General features: G+C 46.2%; 1 protein-coding gene across 4 annotated transcripts in view; it reads right to left on the minus strand.

Annotated features, from left to right (window-relative positions):
- Positions 1-615: 615 nt before the first annotated feature.
- DYNC1LI2 (dynein cytoplasmic 1 light intermediate chain 2) overlaps positions 616-12,597 on the minus strand; it is a 32,399-nt gene continuing 20,417 nt past the window's right edge. Inside the window, exons 7-13 of one of the 4 annotated variants that reach the window (XM_056135970.1) lie at positions 12,339-12,474; positions 10,639-10,750; positions 9,690-9,749; positions 8,948-8,989; positions 8,431-8,548; positions 7,897-8,013; positions 616-3,562 (exon numbers count right to left, since the gene is read on the minus strand). In XM_056135970.1, coding sequence (XP_055991945.1) covers positions 3,462-3,562; positions 7,897-8,013; positions 8,431-8,548; positions 8,948-8,989; positions 9,690-9,749; positions 10,639-10,750; positions 12,339-12,474 — 686 coding nt within the window. In that variant the 3' untranslated portion in view covers positions 616-3,461. The remainder of the gene's footprint in view (positions 3,563-7,896; positions 8,014-8,430; positions 8,549-8,947; positions 8,990-9,689; positions 9,750-10,638; positions 10,751-12,338; positions 12,475-12,597) is intronic. The other 3 variants (XM_056135971.1, XM_056135972.1, XM_056135973.1) reach the window with 3 other exon arrangements.

The following is a 12,597-nucleotide window of genomic DNA, read 5'->3' on the forward strand; positions in this document are numbered from 1 at the left end:
AAAAAAATTCTTTTTTTCTTTTGGGTGTGCCGAAAGTCCAATAGTGCTCAGGGCTTACTCCTGAAGGGGCTCAGGAGGCCATATATGGTGCTGGGGACTGAATCCAGCTTGGCAGCATGAAAGGCAAGCACTTTACCTGCTATATTTTCTGGACCACAATAAAAAATCTAGGGCAGGGGATATAGGTCAGCAATAGGGATATACAGCACTGGCTTTGTATCTATGAGGTCTTATGTTTGGTTGCCAGCACCATAAAAATTAATTAAAGGGAGATAGCACCGTGAGTAGGAAGCTTACTTTGTACATGGCTGACCCTGATTTGATCCCACCAGCTCTTATGGTCACCCAAGCATTGTTAGAAATGATTCCTGAGTGCAGAGCCAGGAGTAACCCCCTGAGTATTGCGAGGTGTGACCCAAAACAAACTAAATAAAATAAAAAATCACAAACCCCACTGCACCTTCTTTATACCTCAAAAGACCATAAAGCTGTGTTTATCAAAATTTCTGATGGTCTGTCTCACAGGAGAGAGGTCAACATTCTTAGCTATATGATCACATACCTGGCTTCACGTGTCTTCAGCGAGATGGTTTGCCATAAAGAAAGTCACCAAAATTGTAAGCAGTTTGGACTCGTGTTTATTGAAGGCAGTAATCAGAGACATCTTCTTTGCCAGCACTAGAAAGCAAGGTTCCTAGGACTGCACACTGGGTACAGTCACACCCCTGGACTAAGGCTGGTGGGGAAATAGTCTGTAGTCCTAATTTTAAGTTAAAAACATGGATAAACTTAGTATAGACATGACAGTGAACTCCCACTTACAGCATCAACATTGTTAAGGTCATGACATACACAGCAGTCACTTTCAATGTGTTAAATTAATAAAACACGGCGTCTTTAGCTTAAATACTGATTTTTAAATGCCAATCCAAAAAGAAAAAAAAGAAGTGCAAACAAACAAAATTAAATAATTCTAGCAGCATACCCGTTGCATTTAGGAAAGACCAATTCGTGGCCCCTTTCACGGTCACTTTAATGTTGGGCTTATTTCTTTGATTTATTTTTTTCATTTCAAAGACAAACAGAAGATGTCACTACTATAATTAATGTACATAGGCATAAAATTGTCTTTAACTGTCTACCACACAAGTGTACTCTGCAAATTAAATGGATTTTACTTTAAAAAGTAAAGGCTGTTTATTGGTTGGCCTTTGGCTCCAATGCTAGAAAAACCCCAATATAACAACAAAGAATATCCTCCCCCCCACCCTCCCCGAAAACACCCTGCAGCTCCCCGAAGATGGTGAACTTTGGCAACCACTGAGCACAGGACATACCGCATCCATTTCTTGACTAGGGGTATCACCTTGTCAGGGAAGGTAAGCTCCAAAAAACCTTCCCTCATAAGATAGGTTAGCATTTCATCAATTTCAGTACATTTCATGTTGACAAAAAAATAAAAGTGCTTATCAGTTTAAATGATAAAAAAAAAAGTAAAATCTGCATAAAAATTTAAAAACCACACTGTATCCCTCTTAGGCACGGGCCTTTCCAAGAACTTTTCCTTACTGGGGCGGGTTCACCCTGTCCCCTCAGCTGCAGAAGACCCATCAGAGTGGCCACAAGCTGTTTGGCATCTGCTGGTCACAACAAAGATACCATTCCGCAATCAGTTTCCGGTCAATACCCGAACACTCTGGTTACTGGAGGCCACAATACATTGGGGGAAAAGAAAACACATAGACAAGGAAACCTCCCCCAACTCAATTCAAAAGGGAGAAGAAAGTTTATCTTTGAAAATAAAACTGGCACCGAAAACATATTTTTCTGTTTTTAAGAAAGGCAAGTCAATACTCTTTCTCCATAACAGTGTTCAGACCTTTACACAAAAGCAATTCAAGACAATGTAGGGTTGTGTTATGTAACAGTAAGTTAGGCTATGCCTGGCCCTATGTTAGTGGTCAGTCAAATCTGATATGTAAAAGCGTTGACACCGGGGAAGTTATTCTCAGACCCAGTATAAATTCATATAAAAAGAATAAATGCCACATAAGTGGACTGTGGTTCCCCCCCATTGGTTTGACAACAAATGTTTTATATATTAAATTCATGGTAGTGTTTGCATTTGAATGTTCTATATCATACATAAAAACTAAAAGTGCCCTTTCAAATCAGTTATCACTTCCGGAACAGTGGCGTGACATGACAACAGGGTTGAATAGGCCTGACTTGGAGACACCTACAACTTAGTCCCACACAAGGAGAAATGCTACATTTCATGAAAAACACAAGAGCAATGTTATTTCCATTTTCAATATAAAACAGTTGACACTTATTTGTCCATCTGATAGCACTGATCAGATCAGGGAGCTAGGATAAGATCCTTTTGCATCAACATAACTAAAGTTCCCCAGACCATAAGGCAGGGACTGGTGCAAGCCAATTAGAGTGCAATCACTGAAAAAAACTTCCCTCCAACTTTCTGTAGCACATTGAGTTATGGTCAAATAAGAGGATGGTTACCACTGTCCATTAATAGGCCAGCCAGTGGCCAGTAAAAAAAAAAATTCATAAAAAAAGAAAAAACAAGAAACAACAAAAAACGAAGCAGAACTACACAATCTGAAGTAAACTAATTTGCAAGTGCTGACTTGCACATGCCACAGTGACTGTCCCATGAAGCACATGCAGGGGGCCCAGGACCTCCCCTGAGGACATAGTCCAGGGACAAGCTGGAGTCCAGGCAGCTGCCATCCCCCCGACCCTGGGCCAGCACCCCATGACTCAGGCACCCCACACTTAACAGCTTTCTCCTCAGTTCAAGATGCACTCAGAAAAAGTCCAATTCCGATTCTCCTTAATGAGTACTTTGAAATGTTTCTGAATTTGTCTTAAGAATGATTCTTCAACTTCTCCTGAACACACAGGATTCAGCACCCCCACCCATCGCCTCCTTCCTCCACTTCCTTCTCTTCTCCTTTCGGCTCCCCCATCATTACTTTGCTCCCTCTCCTTTCAGTCTTTCTCTTTCCTGAACTTTCGGCTACTTAATCTGCTTCCCAAGAACAAGTTAATTTGCTAACACGACACTGGTCACACTAGCCACCACCTGGTCAATGATTTCCGGATCTCACCGACTTTGCCCTCGGAGAGAGCAGACCTCTTCCTTGGGCCACCTCCCTCTACAAGAAGCCCAGCGACACTCACTCCCCACGGCAGCCACATGCCTGAGAGTCCAAGGGTGATCCTTAGCAAAGGGGTCTCACAGGTAACCTTCCTAAATGTGCATTCCACACTTGGACAAGCCAATGAAGTAGTTTTTTTGTTTTTTGTTTTTTGAATTCACTCCCCTGCCCCCAAAAACTGATAGATAGCGTGTGCCATATCAGAAAAATCCTGGTCTTAGCAGATCAATATACATAGTTATTTGGTCATTTTACATATGCACTTTTTAAGGAGGATCAGGCTTCATTATCGGTTGAAGAGTTTGTTACTGTGGAATCTGGTTTTCGAGTCATCCTATCCAATTCTTCCTGAACATTTGTCAACACAGTCTTTTGTCCTAAAAGAAAAAAAGAAGAAAAAAGTAAAAAAAAAAAAAAGTCAGCAATGATGAATAGGAACAACAGGAAACAATTTTTTATATTTACTTTAAAAAATTTCTGGGAGGGCTGGAGTAATAGCACAGCAGGTAGGGCGTTTGCCTTGCATGCGGCCAACCCGGGTTCTATTCCCAGCATCGAATATAGTCCCCTGAGCACCGCCAGGGGTAGTTCCTGAGTACAGAGCCAGGAGTAACCCCTGTGCATTGCTGGACATGACCTTCCAAAAAAAAAATTTCTGGGAATGGGAAGAAGGGTTTAAAAGGAGCTGAGTTCCATTCCTAGCAGTTCATGGGCCCAGGCCACTGTGGGGAGTGGCTCTTGAACCCGACCAAATGCATGGGGGCAGGCTAGGTACATGGCTCAGTGGAGCAGCCTTGAATACTGAATCCTTGGGTTCAATCCCCAAGCAACAATAAAAAAAACTTCTGTGGTCAGAGATAATACAGTAGTTAATGTACTTGACTTGCATGTGGTCAACCCTGGTTTGATCCTTAGCACTACATATGGTCCCTTGGGCCCTGCCAGGAATGACCCTGGAGCAAAGAACCAAGAGTAAGCCATGAGCACTTGGGTGGGTATGCCCCACCCCCAGAAAATGTTTGGGAGAACTGAACTCAAGGCCACATACATGTGGATGAATGTGCTCTACTGCTGATGTACATTCCCCACCCCTTGCCCTCACAACGGAGTTATTAAGGAAACAGTGAAGGGGCCAGATAGTACAGGGTTAAGGTTCTTGCCTTGTATGTGACTGACCCTGGTTTCAGCCCTCGCAGTCCCAAGCAGTAAGCTGGGAGTAGTCATTCAGTACTGCTAGGTGTGGTCCCAAAATAAAACAATGTAAACAAAACAAAGGGAACAATAAAAATACAAAAGACTAGTCGTTTTGTGGTGGTGCTAACCTCCAAAGAATAAAGGCAATCGTTTCTTCACTGCAATGATTATGAGGAGACAGACTGCTGGCTGCACCTGCCTGGAGTAGCCAACTGCCCAACACAACAGGGGGCTTTCTGATCGCCACAACCACCCCACCCTGTCTGTACTTGCACCCGCATTTCCTAGAGGTGGTAAAGGTCCCCTGTTATCTGAAAGGCATCTGGAAAGACTATTATCATAGAAGATATTTCTTTGAGTGTCCTGGACCCAAAAAGTAACCTACCAAACTACACCAAATAGGAATGTACTACTTTCAGATGGTGGTGGTAGGTCTAACTTTGGGCAGGTGGGCAGGCAGCACTATTCTGTGACAAGATGTCTTTAAGCCTGATTCCTATGCGCAGCCTGCAAAGACTGCCCATATGAGTCAGTCCAAGCATTTCAATCATATATAAAGTGTGCTCCTTTTTCTTTCTTTGGCTATGCCCTGGAATGCTCATGGCTTACAACTGGCTCTGCATTCAGGAATTACTCCTGGAAGTGCGCAGGGGACCATATGCATTGTCGGGGATTGACATGGGTTGGCTGCATTCAATGCAAATTCTTTGCCTACTATACCAACTATTCTAGTACTTACCTCCTTTGATGTGGCTGAGAAGTAGGGTGAGAAATGACCCCGACTGCCTGTCAGAGACTACCAGGCTGCAACTTGACTGGAGTGCTCTCCTGGGAGTCATTTGTTTTGGCGGGTGAGGATGGCCAGGGGTGGCAGGGGTTGGGTTTTGGGACCATACCCAGCAAGTACTCAGGGATTACCCCTGGCTCTGTGCTCCAGGTGATGTCAGGGGACCAAAGGCAGTGCCAGGGATTAACCAGAGTTTGCTTCATACAAGGTGAGTTCCTTAATCCAGGTATTATTGCTCTGGCCTTGAGAGATTTTTGAGTAGGAAACACCATTTAGGAAAAAAATTGACTGATATACCTTATAGGCAATGAAAAGTTTTTTCTTTTTTCTTTTTGGGTCACACCCAGCGATGCACAGGGGTTACTCCTGGTACTCCTGGTTCATGCACTCAGGAATTACTCCTGGCTGTGCTGTGGGGACCATAAGGGATGCTGGGAATCGAACCAGGGTCAGGATGTGTGCAAGGTAAACGCCCTACCCGCTGTACTATCACTCCAGCCCTAGGCAATGAAAAGTTAAAACCATGGAGCCTTAAAAATAATTTTAAGTTGGGCCAGAATGACAATACAGGGGTTAAGGTTACAAAAATCAAATGAAACGGGCCGAAGTGATAGTACAGCAGGTAGATCATTTGCCTTGCAAGCGGCCGACCCAGGTTCAATCTCTGGCATCCGATATGGTCCCCCAGCATGGCCAGGAGTAATTCCTGAGTGCAGAGCCAGGAGTAACCCCTGAGCATCGCTGGGTGTGACCCAAAAAGAAAAAAAAATGAAAAAAACCCCCAAACAAACAAACAAAACAACCCAAAAAAACCCAAAGATAACAAAAGCCATTAAGAAAAAAAAGGAAGAAAAAATAAAAAGCTCATGCTAACTGGGAAAATACATAATTCCCAAGGAACTTGACTATTCTGTCTTAAGGGATCTCCAAGATCTAGACCTGTCCTAGCTGCTCATGTGAAAGAATAGAGGGTACACAGAAAGACACATGACGAAGAGGGAACTTCTGGGAAGAAATGATGACTCTCCAGTCAAAAAAAGGTCAACAGGTTCACAGTAAGACATGGGACAGTGAAATGAACAAAGATCAGTAACAAGATGTCTGGAGCAATATTACTGGGGCTAGAGTGCTTGTCTTGCACACAGCCAACTAGGTTCCACCCCCAGTATTCCGTATGGTCCCCTGAGCCCACCAGAAGTGATTCCTGAGTATAGAGCCAGGAGCAACCAAGTATTGCTGAATGTGGGCTGGGAGATGGCCCAAAGATCTAGAGCTCATGCAAAGCATGCAGCAGTCTGGGGTTTGATCCCTGATACCACATGTGCCCCCACCACTGCTGGGTGTATACTCCTTCCAAGTTCTTATAAATTACCACAGAAAAAGAAATGTTAATGATATACATGACCTTGAATGGAGAAAACTTCAGCAGGACCATGTACCTGGGTTAAAATATACCCCAGTGGATGCAAAAGAATCTTGGATCTGAGCAGCTCGCTGCAGAGATGCCTCTGGACTTTAAGCTAGGCCGATTTCACCAGGGTGTCTCGAAAGGGAGCAGGTATTGTTCCTCCACCTGCCCCCAAAGAATCCCGGTGGTTGCCAAATTCCAGAACCCAATGAGAAGCACAGATACGTGGATTCAGTAAGGGCAAACTCCAGGCCTCAAAGGATAGGAGATGGGCCGGTCCCTCTAATCTCCTTCTCCCTATGGAACCCTGGAGATCATGCCCATGAACTACATCTGGCTGCTATTTAAGCTCCTTAACTGCCATAATTCAGAGGCACACAAAAAAAAGAATCTTGGAACCAAGCAGTTCGCTGCAGACATTTCTCCAGACCCTAATTATCTAAAATTTTAGAATTCCAGAAGTGTGCAGTGGCTTCTGTGACCATGCGACATTTTATGCTACTCATAATAAGCAATACAAAATACAATATCTAGTATTTGCCTTTTCTGCACGTTTGAGTGGTGGCGGGAAAATTCAAAATAATGGTGGTGGGACTGGTGTCAAAATATTGAATGTAATCCATTACTATGAAAATGCTGGAGTGATAGCACAGCGGTAGGGCGTTTGTGCCCCCACCACTGCTGGGTGTATACCCCTTCCAAGTTCTTATAAATTACCACAGAAAAAGAATATTTTGACTGGTGTCAAAATATTGAATGTAATCCATTACTATGAAAATGCTGGAGCGATAGCACAGCGGTAGGGCGTTTGCCTTACAAGCGGCCAACATGGCCGACCCGAGTTCGATTCCTTCGCCCCTCTCAGAGAGCCCGGCAAGCTACCGAGAGTATCTCGCCCGCACGGCAGAGCCTGGCAAGCTACCCGTGACGTATTCGATATGCCAAACACAGTAACAACAAAGTCTCCAATGGAGACGTTACTGGGCCCACTCGAGCAAATCGATGAACAACGGGAGGACTGTGACCGTGACTATGAAAATAAATTTTTAAAAAATTAAAAAAAAAGGATACGGCTAAAAAATATATTTAATATTATTATATTTCAGCTCACACAACTACATTTCTGAGAACATGAATGGACCTAAATCCTATGTTCCACAGGCCACAGACAGCTGTGTGGCAACCCCATTGCAGGGTATGGCTCAGTGGAGAGTGGCAAAGTGTCTCTTGCTTGACTGTACAAGAAAGAAGTCTGTGTGGGAGGGTCCGGTGTTCACCTCCCACTACTGACCAACCGCCCAGCCACATGGGCCCCTCAGTACCTGACTTCTTGGCTGAGTTCTGTACTCCACCAGCACCCGGACTCCCAGGGGAGCCTGTTTTTTTACTCAATAAGCTGTTGAAGAAGCTGGCCAACACCCCTTCACTTGCTGCGTTATCTAAAGAGACAGTAAGGGGGGAAAAGCATCAAATAAACTGTACGACTTAGATAAAGAAGACCCCCAATTTTCTTTCAGCTTAGAATGACCCATTTGTGGCAATCGTCAATTAAACACAGTTATTCAATGGGATTCTTTTTACATCATCACTGCAGAGGCCAATTAGGTGTTATCACCATTGACTGGAATCTACACAGCCTGCCTGAGGTCTCGCACACAGCCAGGTGTGAGGGCCTCCAACTCCAAGGAAGGTCAAGCATTGATCTCTGCCACCCACGAGCCCCCAGATGGGGAGTTGGGAGCAGCCTTTCTTGAGGAGAAACCCAGCTCCCCTGAGAGTCCTCCTTCCAACCCAACCCAGCCCACCCCCAGGCCCTACACCTAACCTAGACCGCTCTCCAGAGGCAGGATACATACTTTTGATGTTGGGGTCCGGTTTCTTTACTGATGTGCCTGGGGAGGCACTAGGCACACTGGCTGGCCCTCCCCGGCCCTGGGTTCGTGGAGAGCCAGAGGGTCCTCTTGCTGGAGATTCCTAAGTGCAAAAAAAGCCCAAGTCATACAAATGCATTAAAATAACAGGAGACACCCACTCCAAATAGACAACCTAACTACTGTGTGAAAGCTCTTGGTCTGGGAGCAGGTGGCAGGAACAGGAGTTTGCTTCAAGCTGGGTCCTTTTCTAGAGCTCAGTTTCTCTAAAGACATAGCAAGATCACAAAACCTGCTCACTCTCATTCCCAGAGCTGCATTCCTTCATCCTTCAGACATTTCCTGATTTCCTATTACATTCTTGACACTAGACCTTTTCGGAGACGAAGTTCCCTTTGAAATACCGAAGTCCACACAAACACAAACTCTCACAAATAAGGGTATAAAGTCTGAAGACACCCATGACACGGGGCCTTTACCCTGTTTAGTTTAAGGTACTCACGGAGGCTCTCGTGGGCGTGGCTGGCTGCTTGGCAAGGAGTGACTGCAAAGAGAGGGACACACTGGCCATTAACCAAGGCCTGTAAAGTGCACTAACGGTCTGGAGAAGCGCTTACTTCCAAGAATTCCACTAGAGGGCACCATTAACAACCACCAAGTCAGTCACAGGTTTTAAACTATAAACACAAAAAACTGAAATTGAGCAATATGGTAGGTATATGGTTAAAAACAAAAAGACAAACACCTCCAAGTGACCAGTACAGAAGGAGGAAAGGCTGGCAAGAGAACTGTCCACACACCTCCTGCGGCCCTGCCTGCACTCTAAGACGACAGCCGGGGCACGCAGAGGAGACTGGACTGGCACTCCAGCCAGCGTGCGAAAGGGGCCTCTTCGCCTACTGCATAGACGCAACAGTCACCAACAACATCCTGCAAAGGGCTCTGGGAACTGTGCTGGACAAAGGGAGGAAGGCTGGGCTACTCGGTAAGCTCAACACGGGAAATATGCCAGAAGAGAACATGTCCAGAGAAGGGGGACCTCAGGAAGACAGAGCTGGGGAGAACTCTGCAAAGCAGACTGGGAGTTCCAGAGGCAGGTCCAGCTCCAACCATTAGGCAATCCTAGGCACAGGCGGGCACAGGAGAGGCCTGGCCAAGACCCTAACGCAGCACGGTCTGCGACAGCCCAGGAGACTGGCAAACAATGTGTATGAGGCCTGCTCTGGCCTCCCGGGGTCTCTTACCTGTTGCTTCATCAGAAACACCTGCTCATCTTCTGCTGCCAACTCTTTCTCATGGACTAACTGTAAAGCGAAAACAACATTCGCTTATGGTTACAGACCAAGAACCTCACATTATTAAATCCAGGGTGAAAGGATGAAATCTTGGGGGCCTCTCAACCTGGCTCTAGAGGGCACAGCCCTGCCCGATCAGCAGTTAAGCTTTTCCCTCCCCGCTTTCCTCCTTTCTATCAAAGTTAAGCTTTCCTTGTCTGGTGCTGACCCTCTTCCAAGACCACTTTTGGCCTATGACCAACTGCCATTTTCAAGTCTGGCATTTTCAAGTTCTGCAGGCCTGCAGAGGACAGGAGCAAGGGGAGAGACTAACAGCAACCCGGAGGCAATGGTGGCAAATGGGAAACCCCACCCAGCACACGGCACTCTGGCTTCAAGCCACTGCATTAACATAGTCCAGATGACTTCAAAATAAGTTTCATAAAGGCCCTTGGATACGCTTAAAAAAAAAGGGGGGGGGGCTGGAGTGATAGCACAGCGGGTAGGGCATTTGCTTTGCACGCGGCCGGCCCGGGTTCGATTCCCAGCATCCCATATGCTCCCCTGAGCACTGCCAGTAGTGATTCCTGAGTGCAAAGCCAGGAGTAACCCCTGAGCATCGCCAGGTGTGACCCGAAAAGAAAAAAAAAAACCAAAAAAAACAACCCAAACCAGTGCAATGTGCAAGACCTGCTGCTTTTAATTAGGGGATGGGGGAAGTGGGGAGGGGTGGTCACACCTGGCGATGCTCAGGGGTTACTCCTGGCCCTCGGGGATGCTGGGGATCGAGTCAGGGTCAGCGATGTGCAAGGCACACAGCCTTCCCCACTGTACTCCAGCTCAGGCCCCAAAACCTCCTTCTTTACAGGCTTCTTTCCCATTACAAAAGCGACAACTCTGAAAGAGAGGGTCTGGGTACCTTTCTCACAGGAGGCTTCACAATAAAGTCTTCGTATGTATCTTCTGGTTTCACAGTTGTGAAATTTTCATGTAAAATAGCTACTTTCTTCTCATTGTCCCAGCCTGCAGGTCTGAAGGCAAGGAGACAGGGATTACCTTACTGGTCCCAGGGCTCTTCCGCTCAGGGCACATTCTGGGTCAGGGAGGTACCCTGTAGATACAGGCTGGCGTGTCACTTCAGCAGATAAGCTAGCACCTAATTCAGGCCTTGGCCCTTCGAGTAGCACCCCAAGTCCCGCTTCCTACCAAACTCCTGGGGAGCAGTGCAGGAAGTCAGGACTATCTCCTGCTGACTCCACACGTGGGCTGGCAGGAAGCGGTCAGTCCACCTGGAGGCGCAGGGCCCAGCAGGGGTCTGTCCTAACAGGGGGAAGATGCACAGAAGCAAGCAGAGAACTCAGGATGAAATGCTTCCTCCTGGCTGATGGGGCAGAGGCCACCTCCCTTTTCTAACGAGCCTGCTTGAACACGGATACAACCATTTTGCAACGTACTGGATGTACTCTGGGGCCAAGGGGGTTCCAGGAGCTGTGTCAATCCTGGGCCCCCAACCACAGTGACACGAGATCCATGAAGGATCAATGTCCTCCACAGGGCAGGCCAGCACGAAGTCCCATTAAGTTAATCGGCAGTCTGACTCCAGGATATCTTCAGGGAGCAACTGGGAAATGCCCAACACTTCACCTCTGGAAAGTACTAAACTCAGGTCACTCGGGTGGGATCAGGGTGCCAAGGATCAAACCAGGGTCAGCTACATGTGAGGAAAGTGCCCTATCCACTGCACTGTCTCTCCTATCGCAGGTTTCTCTGGTCCCTGGCAAAAATGCTTACAAGTACTCTTCTGGTACCTCTAACAGCCTGGACTTTTTTTCTATTGAGTGTGTGTTGTGTTTTAGTTTCCATGTTTTACTTTGGGAGTCAGTGGGGCTGACTGTCCTGGGTAGACTCAGATACCTGAGTTTGTATTACTTCTCTTGCTGGAAAAGGGTGAATGTTTAGAACACACAGATAAAGGATGCCCTGTGGTCTCTGTGTTGACCCTGTGAGACTCAAGCGATGCTTGGGCTCTAACATCCTTCCCCTTAAAAGAGAATTTCAGTTGGGCTAGGGATGTGGCTCAGTTGCTAAGCACTCGCCTCACATGGAAAGTGAGCAATGGCCTGAGTTCAATTTTCAGAGCACCACCTGGCACCCAAAATCTGAACCAAGTGAATTAGGATTGTCCATTCAACAGAAACTGAGAGACACCTGTGCTTCAACAGACGCTACTGGGGATCTCCAAAGCATTATTCTTGACACTTCCGCTTCCTCCCAATGCTTCAACCGAAGACACTGGGATCCTCCAAGCAGTCTGCTACACTTCCACTTCTTCCCCAGCCAGTTTTCTAGCAAGCTGGCTGAACAAGCGAGAAGAGTTGGCTCGCTCATGTTTTGCCAAACTTTTCTCAATGAAGGCAGTGCCTAACCTCCTCCCACCCTGTTTCTTCACCTGGAGGGAGAAAAGTCATCAACCTGGAAAGGAGCAAGAGAGGAAAGCTGAGTGCATGTATCACTAGGAAGCCCTGCACAAGCTGAACCATCTTATTAGGAGGGATAAAATATAAAAAGCAAATGTGTCATAAAGATAAGAGTCTGAACGTATCGCCAATGAAAACTCACATAAAAACTGCATCCTTTTCCACAACTAAGGCAGGTGTGGCAAAGTGGAAACCGTACGTTTTATGAACAATGTACTTATACAACAAGTCCAGGTTTTTCTCTTCCTTCACTGATGTGTAAATCAAGGCAGCTCCATCTAATCAATCTGCTTAAGGAAAACCACTGCAGGAGGAGACACAACATACATACAAACACAACCTGTAAGTACAACTCGATACACAATAAATATTAAGAGTTAAAAACTTAAATCCAAAAGATT

Source organism: Sorex fumeus, unplaced genomic scaffold (assembly GCF_029834395.1).
Source record: "Sorex fumeus unplaced genomic scaffold, SorFum_2.1 ptg000122l, whole genome shotgun sequence".
Taxonomy (NCBI): Eukaryota; Metazoa; Chordata; class Mammalia; order Eulipotyphla; family Soricidae; genus Sorex; species Sorex fumeus.